A 23559-nucleotide genomic window follows, 5' to 3' on the forward strand; every position below is an offset into this window, starting at 1 on the left:
TCAGTTTTGATTCACATCAACATACTTTTGTTTTTTGAAGTTATTAAAAAAAGAGATTACATAAAATATTCTAAAGTAAGCATAAAAACAAGTATTCCAGGTAGAGGTTATTTTTTAAATCAGTGATTAAGTCGAACACTACAATGAAGTTCAATTAAACTTCTTTGGCCCTCATCATTTTATAACTACAAAGGCATCTTTCTGTAACTGTAGCCTGCACTCACCTCTTTGGCTCTCTGAACCGCGTCACTTGCAGGATTCCTGATTTGTGGTGAAGACTTGGTGTTTATCTTATCGTACAGCTGAAAAAAAAGGGAGAATAGATAAATGAACAATCACAAGATTTCTTTGCTCTATTAAAAACACTGCAGCATGCAAAGATAGATCAGGATCTTTAGAAATTCATCATTGCTAAATACAAAACTAAACATTATAAACAATGTTTAATAATAGGCCATTATGTTGGGTAATACTGTATGTTCTGCTTCTTGAGTAAAGGAGAATTTTTTTACAACCACAAACATTAACATTGCACTAACAGTGTTCCTTTTGTTTAGAGCCAATGAACAGACATCACAACTGAACAGATAGGTTATAGTTTCTCCTGCAAAATGTTTATCATAAAAGGCATGCATAATTACAGTAAATACATTTTCATTCAGTGATGAGGAATACGGTTCTCAACTGTTTTAATCAACTCATTAACAGATGTTTTCCAGGTTTCTGCAGGTGCTTTCTTCTCGACGTCATTCAGCTGTACCGTTTTATTTGAATATAAATTATCTTGCAAACCACATCCCTAATATGTGGTTCTTGAGAAGACGAAACATACCATATTCACACATCTATAACATATGCATGGTGCACTATTTGTGAGTGTGGCACACAGGGTATAAGTTCTTCACATATATTAATCTGCATTTCATAACATGTCACAAACAGAACAGAAATTTCATGGTAACATGAAGCGAAAAATTGCTACACCTCCCAGCAACAAGGAACACGCTTTCTAAAGAACGTGTCTGGCTAAGAAAATACTCAAGTTTACTCACCACATCCAAAAAAAAAACTAAGTTAAACTCCAGACAAAGTTGGTCCTGATAGGATCTCAACCCCTCTGTCCTGTTTCATGAAGGTAGAGTTACACTCAGAGCTTGAATGGAGAGGATGGCAAAGTCTGGAGCAGCTCTTCTGATAGACAGATACTGCTGGAGCCGCAACAGTGAAAATGCATCTAGGCTGACAATAGGTTACATTGTTTCCCTCCCTATTCAGGATAGGAGTTGAGTTCTCAATGGGACAACGTGCATTCACAGCCTCCTGGTGATAATCTTACCCATAGAGCACTGGCATAAGGGGCGTGCTCTCCTCTCGGCTTTCCTCTGGCCTGTGGCTATGGAGACAAGCCCTATCATCCACACTGAATTGTACCGAGCTGTACGCCTCTCTACAGAGGCCTTGGTACACACACGCACAAACATAGAGAAAGTGGGGAGAATCCACAGCTGCACTTATTCACACACACAAAAAACGCTTAACACCATAATACAGAAAGACTCATGCGATGTGCGACACGCATTGAAAGATGCAATGAATGAACATAGAACAATGAATGAAGGTCTATTGAGCTCTCAAATAAACAAAAAACTAAACAAAAAAGATTCCACAAAAAAATGCATAAATAAAAAATCGGCTGTGGTACTAAGAAAACATTTAGCTATGGCTAAATACAGCAAGTTAGCTATGGCTAATTACTTCAAGTACATTAGTCAACATTTGAAGTGGATCAAATCCTTTCTTCAAAGTTGTCCTAAAACTTAAAGCCAAAATGAGTTCTTGATTTGTGATTATGCTAACTTTTTTGATCCACTTCAAATGTTGACTACTACAGACTGATATCTGTAGCGTATAGGGTTTTTTGTTTGGGTCTGCTGTTGGCATATAAAATCTGCATTACTACTGGTGTGCAATTAGACACAAATCGCTCCTAAAGGTCAAGAAACCAAATCCAACCTGCATAGACAGGACATTGCATGACTAAAATTATGTTTAATAGTTTATAAAATGTTAAATGATGTATGAATGATGATGAGTGAATTCAGGCTTCACAACATTATAATGTACAGTGTGATAAATTAATAATCAGTTTGAGATTTGCATTTTAACAGTGTTCATGTTTTTTATTAAATTTTATGTTTTCAAATATTAACTTTTATATAAATTTTAGCATTAGGGCAAAGGTTATATAAATGTACAAAAAAAAAAAATCACAAAAACTCTTAAATCTAGCTAATCTAGAAACCTGTGCAACTTGATATCCCCAGAAATTGCGTAAAAGCCAGTTAATCAGATTGGAACAGTAGTTTCAGTGAACTATTGCCTTTTCTGTGTGCAATACGTATGTCTTGCAATACGTATGTCTTGTATGTACGTATGTCAGAATGTCTGTGAATGGTCCAAGGCTGAGACTAGGTTGTTGCCCATTTATCAAAAGCAGAAAATAAAGAAGAAAAATTCTTATACAACATATTTTTCTGACAAGTTCGAAGTCAGATAATCAAAGCAAGATTTAACAGCATCTTAACACATCAGATTCGGAGGTTTAAAAGGGTCGTGAACTGAGAAAATCTAAATTCCCTTGACATGTGAGAGCGGGTCATTGTACTATAAAAACAACTCATTACCTTCTTGTTAGTCTAAAATTTCTTATGTTAAAGCCAATCTGCCAAAACGACAGAATGTGGATTGTGCCACTTTATGATATAATAGTGTGGCTAAATATAGCATCTGCAGAAGAGTATGAAGTACCTGTTTAGCCCTGCACATCAATTTGTGCATGTAGTGTAAATAGTTCAAAATAAAGGACACTAAAGATGACTCTGAAGACCAGAAGCTGTGCAGTGTCAAGTTGTGGAAAAACACAGTCTTTGCATTGCCTTCCTTCTGAACCCAGTGCTGGGAAAGAGTGGATAAACTTAAATTTCAATGAAGATCCAGACCACCTCAGTAAGAACTTGGTCCTCTGTTTGCTTCATTTTACTGCAGATTAGTTTACAAACAAGGCACAATTTGATTTTCAAAAAGATTGAAACTAGGGCTGTGCAAAAAATCAAATGCGATTTTCATGCGCATCTCATCAGTAAAGATGCTCCTGTGATTAGAAGTATATCTCCAGCACGTGTGTTCAGATCAGGGTTGCCAGGTTTTCACAACAAATCCTGCCCAGTTGCTTCTTAAAACTAGTCCAAAACTAGTCCAATCGCGCTTCCCCAAAAGAAATTGCTTCCCGGGGTTAAAATATAAATTTTTTGGAAGGGTTGCCTTGGTAAAATTCGCATTTTAGGGGCTAAATATCACGTTATTTGTATTGGGGTGGCTTCAAACCGCAGACATGAAAAACAATCGCAGACTTGGCAACACTGGTTCAGGTGGAGCGGCAGTTACTACACAGAGCCGTAGTCTACCGTCAACTAACACAAAATCGTTTTCAAAATCGACAAAGAATCGCCTGCGATTTTAACATCGATTTTGTGTAGATTGCCAGTGAATTACGGCTCGGTGTAGTAAATGCCCACCAGTGTTGCCAAGTCTGTGGTTGTTTTTCATGTCCGCGGGTCGAAGCAACCCCAATACAAATAACGTGATATTTAGCCCCTAAAATGCGAATTTTACAAGGCATCCCTGCTAAAAAACGTATATTTTAACCCCGGGAAGCAATTTTTATCAGGGAACCTCCTGGAAACGCGATTGGGCTAGTTTTGGACTAGTTTTGAGAAGGAACTGGGCAGGATTTGTTGTGAAAACCTGGCAACCCTGATCCGAACGCACGTGCTGGAGATATACTACCAATTACAGGAGCGTCTTTACTGATGAGATGTGCATGAAAATCGCATTTGATTTTTTGCACAGCCCTAATTGAAACTAAAAGACAATGCTGGATCCGACAGTAATGTCCGCAACACACATATAACTTGTGATTTTTTATTACGTTGTCACTACTGCTCTGTCTGTTAAACAGATCGTTTGCTATGTTCTGAGTATTTATGTGGCTTTAACCTAAATCACAGCAGCGTCCGTCTGTGAAGGATGTAAGCTGTCAATCATACACAACCTTTAGCCAATCACAGCAGTGGGTGTTTACTTCCGAGTCTACAATCTGCCACACAGATTCAAACAGAGCGTTCTAATGAGGGGGATTAAAAACAGGACAGAAAATAGCTTTTTATTTCTAAATTATGTTTTGGATTTAAAAATCTTGATAAGATTATAAGATGTTAACCTCAGAGAACAGTACAAAATAAGAAAAAGGCAGTTAATGACCCCTTTAATGAAGGAAGAATTGTCTGGTTATGTAAAAGGTGTTCCTGTGGCTCTGTGGTAGAACACTGCGTTAGCAGCGAAAAAGGTTGTGGGTTCCATTCCCAGGGAACACAAATACTAATTAAAAAAAATCTGTATATATATACATACATATATATATATATATATATATATATATATATATATATATATATATATGTACAGTCGTGACCAAAAGTTTGGAGAATTACATAAATATTCGTTTTAAAAAAGTTTGCTGCTAAACTGCTTTTAGATCTTTGTTTCAATTGTTTCTGTGATGTACTGAAATATAATTACAAGCACTTCATACGTTTCAAAGGACCTCTGCAATTCGACTGGGCATGCTCTCAATCAACTTCTGGGCCAAATCCTGACTGATAGCAACCCATTCTTTCATAATCACTTCTTGGAGTTTGTCAGAATTAGTGGGTTTTTGTTTGTCCACCTACCTCTTGAGGATTGACCACAAGTTCTCAATGGGATTAAGATCTGGGGAGTTTCCAGGCCATGGACCCAAAATTTCAACATTCTGGTCCCCGAGCCACTTAGTTATCACTTTTGCCTTATTGCACGGTGCTCCATCGTGCTGGAAAATGCATTGTTCTTCCCCAAACTATTGTTGGATTGTTGGAAGAAGTTGCTGTTAGAGGGTGTTTTGGTACCATTCTTTATTCATGGCTGTGTTTTTGGGCAGAATTGTGAGTGAGCCCACTCCCATGGATGAGAAGCAACCCCACACATGAATGGTGTCAGGATGCTTTACTGTTGGCATGACACAGGACTGATGGTAGCGCTCACCTTTTCTTCTCCGGACAAGCCTTTTTCCAGATGGCCCAAACAATCGGAAAGGGGCTTCATCGGAGAATATGACTTGGCCCCAGTACTCAGCAGTCCATTCACTATACTTTCTGCAGAAGATCAATCTGTCCCTGATGTTTTTTTTGGAGAGAAGTGGCTTCTTTGCTGTCCTTCTTGACACCAGGCCATCTTTCAAAAGTCTTGGCCTCACTGTGCGTGCAGATGCGCTCACACCTGCCTGCTGCCATTCCAGAGCAAGCTCTGCACTGGTGGCACTCCGATCCCGCAGCTGAATCCTCTTTAGGAGACGATCCTGGCGCTTGCTGGACTTTCTTGGACGCCCTGAAGCCTTCTTTACAAGAATTGAACCTCTTTCCTTGAAGTTCTTGATGATCCTATAAATTGTTGATTTAGGTGCAATCTTAGTAGCCACAATATCTATAATATATAATATATATGCAACGCAATGATGGCTGCACGCGTTTCTTTGCAGGTCACCATGGTTAACAATGGAAGAACAATGATTTCAAGCATCACCCTCCTTTTAACATGTCAAGTCTGCCATTCTAACCCAATCAGCCTGACATAATGATCTCCAGCCTTGTGCTCGTCAACATTCTCACATGAGTTAACAAGACGATTACTGAAATGATCTCAGCAGGTCCTTTAATGACAGCAATGAAATGCAGTGGAAAGCTTTTTTTGGGATTAAGTTCATTTTCATGGCAAAGAAGGACTATGCAATTCATCTGATCACTCTTCATAACATTCTGGAGTATATGCAAATTGCTATTATAAAAACTTAAGCAGCAACTTTTCCAATTTCCAATATTTATGTAATTCTCAAAACGTTTGGCCACGACTGTATAGTAAGTCGCTTTAGATAAAAACGTCTGATAAATGTAAATGTGTGTGTGCCTGTATACAGCCTCTTACATCAAGCAATGTGTGCAGGTGATGATCCTGGAAGACGCTGTGTAGAAAGTCCAGGTCTTTCTCACTGCAGTCCGTCAGTGCATGGATTTCCTCCAAACTGTCTAGCACTTGTGACACAGCCCCTTTACAAGTACACACAAACACAATTGACCACACACCGTGACCTTTAAATACTCAGGAAAAGCATTAACTTGACTTGAAAGAGGCAGGCAAACACTAAAGTCTGTACGGGGACAGAGGGTGACACCTACTTTCTGCTGCTAGTAGTCCTGCAGGGTGGCCAGCAAAGAAACAAGCAACAAGCATAATTTAACAAAACAGAGATGATTGTGATGTGAATAGAGATATGATTCAACCACACTCTTAAAACAATCAGAGAAGTTTGTGTAGATCTACTCACAAATGATGTTTCAATACACTATCAAAAACAGGTACAAAACTGTGACTGGGGTGGTACCCTGTCATATGGCACTTTAAGGTACTAATATGTAGCAGTTAGGGGTAAATAACGTACAAATGAAAGTGAAAGTGACGTGAGATACAGCCAAGTATGGAGATCCATACTCAGAATTCGTGCTCTGCGTTTAACCCATCCAAAGTGCACACACACACTGTGAACACACACACACACCCGGAGCAGTGGGCAGCCATTTATGCTGCGGCCCCCGGGGAGCAGTTGGGGGTTCGGTATTGAAGTTGTGGTATTGAAGGTGGAGCGAGCACTGTACATGCACTCCCCCCACCTACAATTCCTGCCGGCCCGAGACTCGAACTCACAACCATACTCTCTAACCATTAGCCCACGACTTCCCCAACTATGTTTCTTATAGCTGTTATGGAAATTTTTAGTTTTGTTAATTTGGCATTGATTGCATTAATCTCATTTAAGTATCTTTTTTAACATACAATGAATAAGTTAGTATATATAGTCCATAGGGACATTGAGTTATTTTATGTAACTTGTGCACGTAACTGCTTTAGGTTGAAAAACATAATTTAAGGGGAAACTGTGTAGCAGGGACTGACAGTTTTTGAGAGTAACCAGGCATCTACGATGAGATGTGCATGTGTTATGATGTGATGTGCACTGAGCAACATGATTGGCTCAAAGGTCCCTAGTCTGTCCTTCAATGTATCTTTTTACATTCTATAAAAACTGGGCTTTAAGTCTGTGTGTTATCTCTTTGCACACAGACTCGGAAGCTGTGTGTAAACCAGATCATTTTCTGCAGAGAATTAAAGCAATACAAAGACAAAACTCTGTTTGGTTTTTCATTCTCAGTCTCTACAAATTGTTACTGAATTAGAATTTCCACAACATAGCTTTTGGATACCACCCAAGTGACAGCTTTGTACCTTTTTATGAAAGTGTATATCTTAAAGGATATAGTAGGGAAACTTTTTATAAAAAATTGTGATTCATTAAATGCTGTTTAGTGTTGTGGAAAAAGTAATGTTACCACAGATGTTAAGTGAAATAAACAGGAAACGTGAACCAGATTTTAAACCAAACTATTGGTGGTTTGTTTGAGAGTATGTGCAATGTACAGGTCTATTTAAACAAGACACACAAAAAAGTCCTCTGCGACAGCTGCTCAAAAATAAATAATTCTTTCACTTTTTAAGAAAAACAGAATGGTGGTTGCCTATGCAGAGCTCCCTAGCATGATAACAGGGTGTTGTGGGTAGCTGTCAGGGCATTGCTAAGCAGTTCCTAGGGCGTTTGCTTAGTGCTTCAAGTCAAAAGAGCCCACACTTAATTTTAATGATGTTCTCACTTATGTTACTCTCTCATTGCAATTGTATGTGATTTTTTGTCTATTTCTTGGCCAGCAGCGAGATTAATTATTGAGACCAGTTTTTTTTTTATCCCTAAATTGAGGGCTTTACTGACTGTGATGCTACTCTTAGCATGCTACTAACAAGCTTTATCTTTTTCTCTGTCAGAAATATAACATCAAAGTAACCAAAACACTGTCATAAAAGCATCTCTTCAGGAAGACGGAGTGGGTGGCAGCTGTTCTCTGCTGCTCGCTGTAGTACCTGATGAAGTAGGGTCCTCAGAGAAGTCAGGCAGTTCTTCAGGAGGGTCACCATAGAAAGAGTTGAACTTGTGACTAGAGACCGCGGCAAGCACTGCACCCTGTCAAACCACAGATATTGATCATCTAATGTGCTTTAATTTCCTGTGGCTGCCCTAATTTTCGTATATATGCGGTCCTTAGTTTACACGGCAGAACATTCACATGAATCGTGCACGAGAGCAACTGCTAAAGCAATATGCAGAGACTGTAAAGAGCTGATGCCTTACTTTGAGTTTCCTCCTGGCATTGAACTTCCTCAGCTGCTCGACTGTCTCAGGAAGGTGGATCTTGTAGGCATAGCGGTCTCTCTCCTGAAATTAAATGCACACTTATTCATCTCATTAAGGAATTTATTTTAAATGATCACTTGTGCTTTTGCCATTTAATATCAAGTCACTTATAAGTAGAGCCCCCACCCCCCACCTCTCTCTCTCTCTTTCTCTCTCTGACACTTATTCATCTCATTAAGGAATTACATCTTAAGTCCATACAATTCTCAAAGCTGGTTTTAATAATAATAGTAATAATAATAATAATAATAATAATAAAACTTGCTTCAAAATTACATGTTTGTAATCATTCTATTTCGCAATCAGATTAATACATGAACAATGTTTCTTGAATGCTGTTGATACCTTGAGCCAGGGGTGGTTGAGAGCTTCATATACTGTGATCCTCTCTGCAGGGTCCAGCATCAGCATACGGCGCACCAGGTCTTTGGCACTCTCTGAGATTTGGCCCCACTGCCGAGGATTCATCTGTATAGCAAACGCATCATAAATGGTCAAACCCAGTTCCTCTGACAGCACTCTTCCAACAAAACGAGTAGGTTTAGTTTGTTCTTTTTTATTTAGTTTGTTATTTCACTTATTTATTTTAATGGGAAAAAAAATCACCCAAAGACCCCCCCCCAAAAAAAGACAAACAACAATTTTAGCTGTCATTCTATGTGCAAGTTAGAGAACTGGAACAGACTGAAGTTGTTTTGAATAGTTTAAGTGGTGAGATTATAATCTGATGTTAGTGGTTTCTGTTTTGAGATCAGGTAAGTGTGCAGTCAATTTTTAGAGCCCTAAAATGTCTTTATTCAGTTTAGACAAATGAAAAGGAACCATATAGGACACCGGCTCCAATGCACTGGTGAGAAAGGGATCGACCAAATGCTGAAACATTAGTTTTTGAAAGTGATTTATGTGTATTAAGTTGCTGTCTTATCTCAGACCTTACACAAATCAGTATATGTTGCCGCATTCACCTCACTTCAGCCAATTTTTGAAGGCCTTGAGGATAGTCCCAGCATGTCTTTATTTAATATTAACAGACTTTGCTGTAAAACTTCTACCTTATATTTTCCTTTTATGATTGCTTCAAACAGACGCTCTCGGGTGCCATAGAAGGGCAGGCAGCCACTCAGGAGGATGAACAGGATGACTCCGCAGCCCCAAACATCCACAGGTTTCCCATAGGGTTCTCTTTTCACCACCTCAGGGGCCATGAAGTGTGGAGTGCCCACCCGGCCTGCAACACAGACGACGTGAGCATCCATTCAAATACATACAAAAGAGCCGTCACTGATACAAGGTTTGAACAATTAAGCACAAGAGAGCTCATAAATCAGAACAAAGTCATTGCCTGAATGATTTAAAATTCATGACTCATTTTGTGAAGTGATACAGAGTGAGAGTTATGTCCAATGCATAAAAAAGGAACTGTATGCATAATTAGACTTTGTGATACAAATGAAACATTATTCTGAAGAGTTTCAGTTCTTCAAGCCAAAATAAATGAAAATACGTAATTTTCTATAAAGTCTGTGCTTCAATAACATGCTTTTACTACATACGCAACTTGTTGCCTAGAAGTTTCTCTATGCATGCACTAAAGCCCTTAGCATGCAGTGCAGGCGCACAGGAAATGTCCATGTGTTACAGGTTTAACCTATAACAGGGGTTTTTCCAAGTACCTCCAGCCACTAATCCGGACTCTCCCAGCTGTATGGCCACACCAAAGCCACCAAGTTTCACCGGAGCAGAATTTTCCTTTGATGCAAGCAACACACAATGTGGCTGCAAAAAACAAAACCAAAATACAAAGACATGTTACTGTGCTGCACAGACCACACTATAATTGAAAATAGAAGTCAAGAAAAATGAAACATATACATACATATGTGTGTGTGTGTAAACAACATTAAAACTTATAATGAGAGAACATGACTGATGTTCAATTATCAAAGCTCAACAAGTGGAGTGTCATAAATGAGTGAAACATTTAAAAAAAAAAAAGATAATATAATAATGTTTAAATATTTATATAAAATGATTGTTTTAATTGTTCAGCAGCCCTCCTCAGTCTGTTTGGGTGATCACGTAAAGTAAGGAGGAGTTAAAATTTGGTTTTGAGGCATGCTCTCCCCCCTTTAAAAGTGCCTGCACACTTTGTTTAATGCTTGCTGATGCACAGCTGTGCTTTGAGCTACGCAAGAGTTTAGAGGAACTAAAAAAGGAAGCGCTTAAAAAGGAAGCTTACAAAGAGAGATCTGAATTGAGATTAGACAAAGACATTCAAAAGGAAACACAACAGAGAAGTTCTCTAATGGACAGAATTCACAAGGTAAGTTACTCTCCAATTACCTATAGTGTACATTCTGTTGCATTTCATGGCATTCAAATTTTTATTTCTTTTGTAAATACTATAATGACATCTGTCTTTTTTTTCTATGGTCTAATTTATACACATGCAAAGACAAAAAAAACTATACTAAATCTTTCCCCATTACATAGACAACCACCATGTCTAATATTACCGAGAGAAAATGTATAACGGACAGCAGCAGCTTGCAGGCCCCACTGGCTTTTTTCTATGCACTCTTCTTCGTGTTCGGGTTGTCTGGGAACCTGCTGGCTCTCTGGGTGTTTCTGCGAGTACATCCGAAGAAAAACTCAATTCGCATCTTCCTCATTAACCTGGCTCTGGCTGACTTGCTCCTCGTGATCTGCCTGCCTTTCCGAGTGGTTTACCATTCCAACAATGACCAGTGGGTGCTGCCGCCATTACTGTGCAGGACGGTGGGCATTATCTTTTACGTGAACATGTACATTAGTATAGTCTTACTGGGCTTCATTAGTGTAGATCGTTATCTGAAGTTCCAGAGGTTGTCCTGTAGGAAGGTGTTCCTGCACAGCCGATGGAGCGTGCTTCTCTGCAGTGTCATCTGGGCTGTGGCGTCCGTTTGTGGCACTTGCCTAATTTTTTTTAATCCAAGGCATGATAATTCAACCCAGTGCTTCCAATACAAAACACTGCATGAATACAAATGGAAAGCCTATTTCAACTTTGCCATCGTGGGTATGTTTTGGGTGATCTACATTGCGTTGATAATCTCCTATGGAAAGATTGGAATGAACCTCCTAACAACCTCCAAAAACAAACCGGATTTCCCAAATGCTGCCAAGTACAACAAAACAGCATGGAAGTCCTTCTTTGTGCTTTTCCTCTTCACTATATGTTTTGTGCCCTACCACTCGGCAAGGATTTTCTATATCATGTCACAGATAGCAAAAGGCACCCATTGCGAGTCGATACGTGCGTTGGATAAAACCAATGAAGTAGTTCTGCTACTGTCTGCCTTTAATAGCTGTCTGGATCCAGTCATGTACTTTTTGTTCTGTAGTTCTATTCGCAAAGTGTTGCTGAAGTTCATCTGTAACAGCTTCTGTCAGCAAAATGTCAAAGGACTGATCAGTTCTATTGACACTCCACAAGAGCTGCCAAATGCCAGTGCAGTTGTGCCTATGACAAACGCTCAGGATGTCAAACTATCAAAAACAACAGATAAAGTGGTGCTATAAATGTTTTGAAAACATAAGTCATCTCTACATGTACAGCAAATATTTTTTTTTATGCAAAAATGTGAATATTTACATGTGCACGGCATTCATCAGAAACACTACATTTTTAAATAAAAGTTACATTGCATTTTACAAAATGATCATATAAAAATAATTAACATGCCCTTTGGCCTATTTTTCTGCATCATGAACTAACAAAAAACAAGATTTTTAAAGAATTTATTAATCTAGGTTAATTAAATAATTAAAAAACATAAAAAAATTAGTTTATAAGTATTGTTGTGCACTGTTTTTTCAAACTCATTTGAATTTATACATCTTGAAATGTTACAAAATGTATTACTATATTTTTTTTAAACTATCACTAACCAATATTAATGAATGCAGTTAAAGAATTGTTTACTGTTTATGACATTTAAGGCATCAAATAATGTTAGCAAACTGAAGCTTACTGTAAAGTGTTAGTTAACAACAATCCATTTAATCTACGGTGTCGTAGCTGTTTGAATTGCTTCTATACATAATATAGCAAATAAAATAAGCGTGTAATTTAATCATGATATGTTGTGTTTCAAGAGTATATGTGTTTATGATCAGTGGGCTCTAAATTGCTCACATGAATACATGCTTGTTTCTTTCTGTCCTTTTCTAAGAACAAACACATATTCTATGTGCTGCAACCATAGCTGGGATCATTTGTAATGAACTACATCCACTGTATATACTGTGTAAATATAGAAGGACCCTATTAAACCTATACAAGAACTGTAACAGCAATTCAACTGATACACTGCCATACACAGAGACACCATACCATGAGAAAATCCAATAGGTTTAACAGGCAGAAAGAGCAGCACAGGGCTTTGGGTGCCCCCTACTGGTAAAACACCTCATTCACATGAGCAGGGCACAATAAAAGAGAAAGTGAGAGTGAGAGTGAGAGAGAGAGAGAGAGAGAGAGGGAGGGAGGGAGAGAGAGAGAGAGAGAGAGGGAGGGAGGGAGGGAGAGAGAGAGAGAGAGAGAGAGAGAGAGAGAGAGGGAGGGAGAGAGAGAGAGAGAGAGAGAGAGAGAGAGAGAGGGAGGGAGGGAGAGAGAGAGAGAGAGGGAGAGAGAGAGAGGGAGAGAGAGAGAGGGAGGGGGGGAGAGAGATAGAGAGAGAGAGAGAGAGAGAGAGAGGGAGGCTCTACTTATAAGTGGCTTAATATTAAATGGAAAAAGCACAAGTGATCATTTAAAATGCCTACTCACTGAAAAACATTAAATTGCATACACAGAGATTAATATTTTTATGTCAGTTTTATCATAGCTGTAAATTAATTAATTAATTATTAGTTCATTAATTATGCAAAATTGATAGAAAGGAAACAAATGCCTGAGTCTGGTGCAAACTGTGCCACTGAAATTAATGTTTTCAGGATGTGGTCAGAACTGAAGATACACTGTTCCTATGTGAAGCACACGCCCCACCCACAAACAGCTCACACAGGCAAGTTTCTGCAAGTAAAACGTCATGAACATGACTTTCAGAAGACGACGAGTAAAGGAACCAGCATCATGTCTGTGCAAGGGGACTTCACAAATCATTCCACAGAAATCATTAGTACAGGCGGTAATCAAAGGTACACTGATTTGCATCTTACATTTTCTTACTGGAGGTGTTAAGACTCCAATCTTGATAATAATAATGATAATTTTGGTTCTGCAGCATATGCTTTATTATCATGTGGATTGGTAGGTTAGCTTGTGTGTCCAGCCAATATAATTTTTTGTTATTGACCAGTAAGAGTAATAACCTTACAGTACATTTACAACAATTATTGAAGTGTTTAGAATTCAATGGCTGATGTTTCTTGTATTGATAAAGGAGTACTAAAACAATTGACATCTGTTTCTATATCGACCAGTTGCTTCAGAGATGTTGGAGGAGGGAATCAGTTTCTTACTCTTCTCTCCAAAACAGTGGTTTGATAATGTTCAGGTCACTTTTAGCACTTTTAGAAGTGTTTGATTAGTTTGATCAACTGCACTCTTTAATGGGTTCAAGCTGAATATTGGGGTTTGCTGTGGTAGTTCTGTGTCATTTGAATACAGTCCTTTATTAGTGCTTGATGTCTATCATTCACTTTTAGTTTATATCCACTATTCTTTTTCAATGATGCAATCTTGCCATGCTTTGTGTCCACATCATAATCATAGAGGCTATTATTCTTAAAACACCAAACTATTGAGCTGTTAAGGTTACATCAGTTTTGATAAAGATTCTTTGATGAACGTCCAAAATAACAGCATTTATTTGAAACAGAAATGTTCTTTAAAATTATAAATGTCTTTACTGTCATTTCCTTCAATTTACTGCATCCTTGCTTCATAAAAGTCTTTTTTTCTTCTTACCCGAAATATTTTTTTGTATTAAGTATGTTTTACAATAATATTAATAAGCAAAAACTGGTTTAACATTGTGAAGACAGAAGTAATAAAGAAAGAAATGTTTCTTGAGCACCAAATCAGCATCTTAGAATGATTTCTGAAGGATCATGTGATGCTAAGGACTGGAGTAATGACTGCTAAAAAATTCATCTTTTTATTAAATTTTTTAAGGGCTGTTAAAGTAAAAGAAATCATGATACTTTAACAAGTTAAAAATAACAATGCATCACCTTTGGCTAGCATTACACTTGACTATATGAACATGCCATCAAGCATGATAAGAAAGAAAAAAAGGAAAAAAAAAAAGAGAAGTTAAATAGGTACTCTCTCTGAACATGTGTGGCATCAGAAAGCTCAATCAGACAGCCACCAGTGAACACACTGAGAACTTCTGTAGGTTGAATACGAATTAATTTACATACAATTTATAGTTAATGCACATACAATTAAGTTCATGTGAAGTAGGGCTGCAACAACTAAATCTCATTATCAATTAGTCGGGTCTGCCCACAGTGCACGTACAACTGCAGCCGGTCGCATCAAATTACTCTGGACAAAATGCATCTTCAAATATTGGAAGAATTAGAATGAGCTCCTCCAGGAAAAGTAATGGATCCAAGCTTCCCAAAACATGATAAATCTTTATTTTAAGCTTCAAGATGATGCATAAGCATAATGGCTTGCCTGTCAGGCGTTTTTACAGATATGTGTGTGTCCTTGGCGCAAAACAGTTAACAGTCATAACCTAACCTGTAAATGTCACAAATTCACGCAAGCCTTTTTGCAGAAAGGTGTAACGCCCCTTTCCATAATCGCTAGCTTCATCTTTCAAAATAAATGTGAAGACTGTTAATAATGTCCTTTGTTTTACCATGAGTTCAAGCCCAAAAGAGGAACAGAGTCACGTGACAGAAACAGTGATGAAGCTCCTATGTGTTTGCAGTACATAAGCCACGGTCGGTTAAGACTGTGTGACCCTCTCTCTCTCTCTCTCTCACACACACACACACACACACACACGTACGTGTGCAAACACACATCCGCATTTGAACAGTCAGTAGCAAATACTTAAACTAAAAACAAAATATACTTACAGTAGCTGATTCAGAAGCACCAGATTGTCGTTGCAAAATCAGAATTACCTCCTCTCCCAGATTCAACAGTTTGTCCATAAAATGCGTTGCTGTTCTGTTGTAAGTAATCTTAAAGATTCCTAAATGCATCTACTTTCAGAAGGCCAAATAAAGTGCTTCTGCTTTCACCCTAGAGATACACAGCATCTCCCTGACATGGCTGCTTCAACACTAACTGCGGTTACTGAAACCATGCCTTCTTTCTTTGCGTGAACATTTGGGTGGCATTACGCGCATTTTTCCACATAGTGATGTAGATATGTGGGGGCGTGTTTAAACAAGGCGTTTAAGGGGTCGTGTCAGTCTTGACTTTGATAAAGAATATCTTTTTGGATCTGAGCATTTGCAACTTTACAGATCTTCTTCATGCACCAAGAGCTTCTAACGCTCCAAAGAGAAAGGAAATCTTGAAATCCCCTTTAAATCTTTACTGAAAAGAGCGCCAGTGCGGCAGCAGCAAGCATAAAACAGAACACAGAGAGGTGAGGGAGACAATATTCAGCGCAAAAACATTCATTTTGCTGAAATATATGTTGTTTTTGCGTAATTGTCTGAATAAAAATAAAAGACGTTTTTACAGTGAATGACAGTAAAAGGAGACTAACTGTGATCAAAGGCAAAGGAGGCCATTTTTGGTATTATGTGAACATTTTTTGATCCTTTTTTGACAGATTCCTAAAATATTTGTGTTTTCTCTCATGACAGGTGGTCTAATAAATTAAGCACTCTGTGTTTTCATAGCATTCAGTTGGCACATTTTTTTTTTAAGGACATTGGGCAGAATGTGGAATAGTGTGTTTTTGTAAGTAAAATACAAATAAAAGAAATAGGGGTTTTAAACTGATTAATCAGAAAAAATAACTGACCAACTAATCGATTATCAAAATAATCGTTAGTTGCAGCCCTAATGTGAAGATTGTTTTAAGCTAATTTAAAATTAGTTTTTACATTTTTAAAAGCCTATTAAATGCTAAAAATAATGGCTTTAAATTATACTGTAATGTTGAATGACTATAATTAATGGCTAAAATCGAGGGGAAAATGCATTTATTAGAGACAATGATACTGGTCTTCATTAATAATAAGCTACTTAGTAAAAAGATGCCATTAAACACATTTAAAAATCATATGTATTTTGTTTCTAAATTAATTTGACAATTATGACAATTTGACAATAAATTATTATATTCATATGTAATTAATTATAGAAAAGAAAAATCTTTTTTTTTTTTTTCTTCTGGTAGTTAATAAATGCAGGTTTGGTGACCATAAGAGACTTCTTTCAAAAACATTCCAATGATCCCAAACGTTTGACCTGTTTTCTGTGTATTCACTACGTTATGGGGTTCAAGTGTTTCCACAAGTATAGTAACCGCACCAGTAAATTGGGGGGATACAAATCAAAACCTGAAATAGCAGAAAAAAATCGGTAAGGGGTATTTAGGTGTAGGGTTAGGTTATAAGCATAGAAAATACAGTTTAGACAGTAGAAAAAACATTACATCTATACAACATCCCCCCAAAAATTGTATTTAGTGTGTGTGTACAGTAGAAAAATCCATTACATCCATAGCATGTCCCCCCCAAAAAATAATTAAATGTGTGTGTACAGAAGAAAAACCATTAGATTTAGTGTGTGTGTGTGTGTGTGTGTGTGTGTGTGTGTGTGTCATATATATGCAGTCTGTTGAGTAAGATTAAACTCAAGAGTAAGAGTCGGGATAAAAATAAGCTTATTTCTATTCAAACATGAGAAGTTGCAGGTTTCTTGTTTTCATTTCCTTCTTTCTGTATTTCTTTAGCACATGCATGACAAAGCCTGAAGCAAGCCATGAAACCATGTTGCCTTGGCTCTATCTGGCTTTGGCTGTCATGGGCCTTCCAACCAATGGAATAGTCTTGGTGGATCTTTGGAGATCAGAGAGGACACCCACTAACATCTTCACTTTGAACATAATCATGTCAGACCTGCTGATGGGCTGCAGTTTTTTCTTCAGAATAGCCTACTACAAAGAAAATACCAACTGGTTATCTGGAACTCCAGCCTGCAATGCATTCGAGCTGATCATTTTCTCTTGCTTCTACATAAACCTCTATTGCAACATGTGTTTCCTTTTGTGGACCAGCATTAATCGGTATACCACAGTGGTTAAACCAGGCTGCGCCATATTTCAGATCTTTAAACATACACGGTCTTGTTGGATCCTCTGCTTTTCTACCTGGCTGGTTGTCATCACAGTTGTGTATGCTAGCATGGGGGTCAAACTGAGCCTACAAGTTGAAGGAACCTGCTTTGACCAAGTTGTCAATAGTTACATTGTCTATAAAGATCAGTTCAATACTATCCACAGCTTGGGTGTGTCAACATTTTTCTTCATTTTGTGCTTAATGCTGGTCAGCTATAGCCTGCTGGTCTTCCATCTGCAGAAGATAAGGGGAGGAAGTCTAGTCGGCACTGGATTTGGGCCCGGAGGGGGTCTGAAGGTTCGCAGGAAGATCCTGGCCTCTGTCATAATATTTGTACTCTGCTTCCTACCCTACCATGTGCAAAGGATCATCTTATTAACATCAGAGCATAAAAAATGTCAGGAAGAGTTTAAGATTAAAACGGGCACCATCTTCATTGCAGCTCTGAGCTGTTGCCTGCATCCCGTCCTTCAGCTGGTGTTTCGTTTGCGCTGCTGTCGAGCCAATCGCAACCACAGAGTCAAACCCAAAACAGAGATCTCCAAGACCCTGGACACACCTCAAATACATACTATAAATGTGACAGAACACGCTGAAGAACCTAAGGAAAATGAAACTGAATTAAGTCACCAGCAACCAAAATCATAGTTTTGAGAAATTGAAAACTTTGCATTTCCTGTGAGATGCATGCACCAATGCTAACCTCATGCTAACCTCGGATAACTGTGTTTTGCTGCCATTACTGTTTGGCAGAAGCAAAACTTTGTAAAACCAGTTTACATGGTAGTGCGCTACCTCAGCATACTAACATACCTTTTACAAAGTATACAGTACCTACTACAACGGTCTTAATTTACTATGTTGGAGCAAATTTTTCTGTATTAATGACAACTAAACTTATTTTAGTAAGGCTTTGCATGTTCTGCTATCTGCTTTTGTATTTATTAATTTATAGTATTAAATATCGCCGGCACACAATTTGCACAGTGAAATTGCATTTATTAAAATTCAATGTTGTTCACAGACACCATTTTGCCCAAAGTAGGTTGTCTAAATTTTCTCCAGAGACATCACCTACATTTTAAATGTTCAGCCGCAGAGAGGACACTTTAGTCATCAGTTCCTCACATCACAAACTCACCACTTTCTGGAACTTTTTTATTTGGTCTTCTTTCTAGGGTATATAACAGAGTTATAAAGGCTGATCCTGTCATTGCAGTGTTTGGTGTGGTTTTGCCAGAAGAGGGCCTTACCAAATAATGAGTGGTATCCCTCATCAAGATGATGTCTGATTTTACAACACTGGAAGTCTGAGGCTTTTATTATGTGTGTCATGGATTTGGGAAAGACTTTGCATTTGGAAGGAAAAGAAAGAGCATGTCTTTTTGAGTATCTGGGAATCATTTACATTTACTATGTGATGGGTTTATCCCTTGAATGTCTTGGTGCAGTACAGTTGTTATTGTTGTTTTGTTTTCAACGTCACTGACATCTTAACTAGTAACCACGCCAAAAAAAAAAAAAAAATTATATATAATTTATATATATATATAACATATAAGGGGAAAGAACAGCTATGGAATCCACATTCAGGTATTGTTGTGTGCTAAACTTACAACAAATTATACTTCATAAAATTGATCAATATATGTAAGTTTCAGCGTGATTCTTGCATTTGTTTTGTATAGTACTTCAACTGCAATGTGTCCATCCCACCACAAGAGATCGTGAGGAGACCATTAAAATCCTTGACATGTATTCAATACAGTCAGGGGACAGACCAGTTTACAATAGTTTTCCTGCATGTGCCAATTATTAGAAAAATTCCATTAAAATTTGTTTAAGCTATGTTGAGAAGCAATGGTTAAATAACAAAAAGCACCCTTTACAGTCTCACAGCAGTTCTGCTATCAAAGGCAAGTGCTTCTGTGAAAGGAACCTTGCAAAAGAGAACTGAGCGAACATCTCTCATGCTCTGACCGTCACTTCCGTTAGACAGCCAGTCTAGGGAGGTGCTCCAAAGCAAAGCAGTTTACAGATGCCTGTGACACACATCAGTGACAGCATTTAGAGAGGTAAGTCTATTACATGAATATATTATGCATTGTCTTCTTGCTCTAATATTGCTTCACAAATTAGACATTCAAAATTAAAACCAAAACACTGTAAAACGTTTCAACTACTCTTTTTTCTTTCTATCTATCTATAAATCTATTTATCTTAGAAACTGTGAATATTTAACAACATCAGATATTTTTGAGATTCAGTTGTACTATCTCCACCAACACGAAAACTGAAAAGTAAAGAAAATTTTAAAGTAAAAACTTTTTTTTTAATGAAAAGTCCACATATCTTTAACTTTACATATCATATATTAGGATAATAATAGGAAAAAAACTAAAAAAAACAAGTATGCAACACCTATTTTTTGTTGTTTTGCTGATGTGGTTGCTGTGAAATACTGTATAAACTCTACTACTATGTATTATAACTATAGAATATCTGCCAACATTATATATAGCTAGATATCTTTCCTTTTCAAAATAACTTAATGTTATTTGTGATCAATTTTAAATGTAAAATCTCCTGAGATATCATCCAGAGATTATCATGAGAGTGGTTTATCAGCTTCTGCATTTGGGTTAAACTATTTACAGGAATGCAAGCAATATACAGTTACTTCTCTAAATAAAAGAGAAAGAAAACTCAGGTTTTCATTAGAAGGGCATAACCACTCACTGTGTGTACTAACAATAAACCCTTAGTTTTAAGTAAAATCTTAATAAAATTTTTCCTTTTTTTGTCCTTAAATGTTTTACAATAACATAACCTTTTAAATTGTTTCATCCCTCAGCTAATGGAATTCTCTTTTTCTGAGAGCTCAGTGGCAAACGATTCACATGCTGAATCTCACCTGTGCCAAACGTCCACTACAAGTGTAGTTCTGCCCATTATCTACACCATTATGTCTATCACTGGTCTGCCAGGGAATGCTATTTCTCTCTGGGTGTTCATACGCAAAATTACCATCAAAACGTCCACTCACATCTACCTGATAAATCTAGGGATCTCAAACTTGCTGCTCTGCCTCACCATGCCATTCCAGGCCACATATTACTCACTTGGGACCAAATGGCGCCGGCAAGACACCATGTGCCAAATGGCAATAAGTGGTCTAACTCCAGTGATCCACATCAACATCTGCATTGGTGTGATGATATTGAGCTGTGTGGCACTCAGTCGCTTCGCCTCATTGATTCAACACTCTCATGCTGACCGTCCAAGCCGATGGCTCAACGTTTTGCCAGGTGCCTTCCTTTGCCGAAAACGACATGCAAAACTGGCCTATGTGCTGTGCATGGTCACCTGGGCCACTGTAACCGTAGGGGTAACATCCTTTGTGGTGCTGTACTCGATCAGGGAGGCTAGAAGTGTGGATGACAGCGACGGAGATGAAGCGTGTTACAGTGTAGCAGTGGAGGTGGGCAGGGAAGGATCTCGTGCCTTTGCTTTAGTGGCCATTTCACTGTTCTTTGTCTTCTTCCTGCTGGTCTTATGCGCTTACATGGCAGTAATCAGGCACATCTGGAGGTCTAGGAGAAGCGCGGTCATCTCAAACAGCCAGCGAGTCTACGCAAGAGTGTTTCGGAATATTGTTGTCATTATAGTGGTGCTGGTGGTCTGCCTCCTGCCGCACCACATCTACAAAGCCATCTTCGTTCATATCGTCAATGAGCAGACTTGGTCTGCATCACCTCCAAAAGACGCTTGCCATCCACTGTCCATGTATGTGGAGGTAAAGAGCATCCTGCTCTGTTTAGCAACTCTGCGATGTAGCACAGACCCCATCATGTACTTCCTGCTGGACAAGACATTTCGTAATCATGTGCTTAGCCTGCTGAGATCACGTGCCAGCGCAAATGACAGTCAGTCATCAAAGTCTAACATGGGACAGTTATCTCAGGCAACAAGTGCATGCCTTTAGACATTACTTGAGAGGAAACTGTACACAGACACAAAGAAGTCTCATTGTGAGCGATATTCCCTAACAGCTAAATGTTAAGAAGAAATGGGAGAAACTTGAACAGAGCTAAATAAATGGGCATCTCTTTTCCGCCTGTCCATTGTTCTTCGGTATAGACTTGAAGTGGTGAGAAATCTTTTGTAAAATGATGCAGTGCTAAGAAATGCTTTATAAAATATGTGGAGAGGTACACAGTGGAACCCAATGTAAACAAGCTTTTTGCAAGTCCCTATAAAGTAACCAGATGTTTTGAAAAGCAGCTACAAGTCAGAGTGATGCTTCCATTCTCACACCACTTTTTTGCTGGAGTACTTAGAGTACTAAATAGAGTTTAGCCAAAAACTCATTCTCCTGTCATTCCAAACATTAATGACAGACTTTCTTCTGTAGTCTGTTTTTATTTTTGTCTAATGTTTTGTCTTACACAAAGTCAGCGTTAAATGGAAATTTACCTATTCTCCAAATATTTAGTCCACTTATAAGCCTGCCTCTCTCTTACATTCGACTAGAAACTTGCATTCAGATGAGTCTCCTTCCAATCACAAACCAATGATTTGAACCAAGTGCCTGTAGTATATTTTTCTTTATTTGATAAGCTTTTTCATTTGAATGTATTACATGGAAGAAAATGTATGTTGCTACTTCTGTAACACAACTTAAAAAAAAAAAAAAAGCCATAAACATTTGGAATAACATTTATTTTTTTTGTGAAACTATACCTTTGATGTGATTTTTGATGACTCATTTTTTACTTTTAATAACTAGATTAATTTCATGTTGTTTATAACATATGTTATTGTTAACCCATTTGTGCCCACAATTTTCAAATGGTTTCATGCATATTGTCATGTTAACGGTGTCCTATGTGAACATGTTCTGCATTTATTTTCCCCAGCTTTTAGTTTATTTTCCTGAAAATCATATTTGAATGTGCGGCAATTATAGTTGCCAGTGGGCAAATATGTTGTATTCACCCATTCAATGTAAAATTTTAATAGGAGAAGAGCATTTGGCATCTAACTCAAAATAACTTTTCAACAGTTCAATCTTTATTCATAAACAAATTAATTATGCATAAAAGTCAAAGAACATTCAATGCAACCCCCCCCCCCCAAAAAAAAGTTGTTTCTAGCTTATAATATCTTGAATATGAAAACACAATAAATCCATTTGTCTTAAAACGTTGGAACATAGTGCAGAACAAAGTGCAGCCATTAAGTTGACCCAACAGGGTATTGTGAATCAAAAAATTAATTTAAAATAAATAAATAAAAATAAATAGGATTAAGAAAATATTACATCTATATAATAAAAAGGGTATACCTGAAAGAAAATTATGCATTTAACTGTTTGGTTACCAACATTCTGCAAAACATCTTCTTTTGTGCTCAACAGAAGAAGGAAACTATGAAACTATGAATAGGCACATATTGATTAGGTCAAATGGATTAACCTTGACAAAAGTCCTTGATATTCATGAAATTAATGATATTATTTTTTAAATATATGATTATTAAAATAAGTATCATTTGTAGGCTACACCCATGATTGTTGGTTTATTTATTTACTTCTTATTGAACATGGAATAATAAAAATCTCAATATTTTGCCCCTTACAAGACAGTCATAAATAGGTGAAAAACATGATTTACATCAATTAATCCCATATGTTAGCTCTTTATCTTTCCCTTCTTTCTTTTGTTTGACTGCCTGAAGTTAGTAAAGTGCTGCTGTCACTTGAGCCTCTTTCACACTGCAAGTCAGACTCGGCAAATTGC

The 23559-nt window shown here is 37.7% G+C and overlaps 4 protein-coding genes across 17 annotated transcripts in view; 3 read left to right on the forward strand and 1 right to left on the reverse strand.

Annotated features, from left to right (window-relative positions):
* Positions 1-23559, reverse strand: part of caska (calcium/calmodulin-dependent serine protein kinase a) — a 206193-nt gene that overhangs the window by 23690 nt on the left and 158944 nt on the right. For 9 of the 14 annotated variants that reach the window (XM_059500238.1, XM_059500235.1, XM_059500234.1 and 6 more), the window contains exons 6-13: positions 10123-10225; positions 9502-9677; positions 8795-8917; positions 8387-8470; positions 8119-8218; positions 6327-6344; positions 6076-6197; positions 225-302 (exon numbers count right to left, since the gene is read on the reverse strand). In XM_059500238.1, coding sequence (XP_059356221.1) covers positions 225-302; positions 6076-6197; positions 6327-6344; positions 8119-8218; positions 8387-8470; positions 8795-8917; positions 9502-9677; positions 10123-10225 — 804 coding nt within the window. The remainder of the gene's footprint in view (positions 1-224; positions 303-6075; positions 6198-6326; positions 6345-8118; positions 8219-8386; positions 8471-8794; positions 8918-9501; positions 9678-10122; positions 10226-23559) is intronic. The other 5 variants (XM_059500239.1, XM_059500236.1, XM_059500240.1 and 2 more) reach the window with 1 other exon arrangement.
* Positions 10524-12171, forward strand: LOC132094759 (probable G-protein coupled receptor 34). The gene is made up of 2 exons (XM_059499404.1): positions 10524-10772; positions 10943-12171. Exons 1-2 carry the CDS (start codon positions 10605-10607, stop codon positions 12008-12010), a joined length of 1236 nt encoding a protein of 411 aa, XP_059355387.1. The 5' UTR covers positions 10524-10604; the 3' UTR covers positions 12011-12171.
* On the forward strand, positions 13493-18580 carry gpr82 (G protein-coupled receptor 82). Its single transcript, XM_059499405.1, has 2 exons — positions 13493-13630; positions 17374-18580. The coding sequence occupies exons 1-2, from the start codon at positions 13566-13568 to the stop codon at positions 18404-18406; spliced, it is 1098 nt and encodes a 365-aa protein (XP_059355388.1). The 5' UTR covers positions 13493-13565; the 3' UTR covers positions 18407-18580.
* LOC132094761 (probable G-protein coupled receptor 82) lies at positions 19273-22125 on the forward strand. The gene is made up of 2 exons (XM_059499406.1): positions 19273-19833; positions 20613-22125. The coding sequence occupies exon 2, from the start codon at positions 20616-20618 to the stop codon at positions 21741-21743; it is 1128 nt and encodes a 375-aa protein (XP_059355389.1). The 5' UTR covers positions 19273-19833; positions 20613-20615; the 3' UTR covers positions 21744-22125.

Source organism: Carassius carassius, chromosome 19 (genome assembly GCF_963082965.1).
Source record: "Carassius carassius chromosome 19, fCarCar2.1, whole genome shotgun sequence".
Lineage (NCBI taxonomy): Eukaryota > Metazoa > Chordata > Actinopteri > Cypriniformes > Cyprinidae > Carassius > Carassius carassius.

Coding starts and splice junctions, on each gene's coding strand:
- LOC132094759 (XM_059499404.1), top strand. CDS start 10,605: ATGCTTGCTGATGCACAGCTGTGCTTTGAGCTACGCAAGAGTTTAGAG. Junction 10,773..10,942: donor TAATGGACAGAATTCACAAG/GTAAGTTACTCT, acceptor CCCATTACATAG/ACAACCACCATGTCTAATAT.
- gpr82 (XM_059499405.1), top strand. CDS start 13,566: ATGTCTGTGCAAGGGGACTTCACAAATCATTCCACAGAAATCATTAGT. Junction 13,631..17,373: donor AGTACAGGCGGTAATCAAAG/GTACACTGATTT, acceptor GTATTTCTTTAG/CACATGCATGACAAAGCCTG.
- LOC132094761 (XM_059499406.1), top strand. CDS start 20,616: ATGGAATTCTCTTTTTCTGAGAGCTCAGTGGCAAACGATTCACATGCT.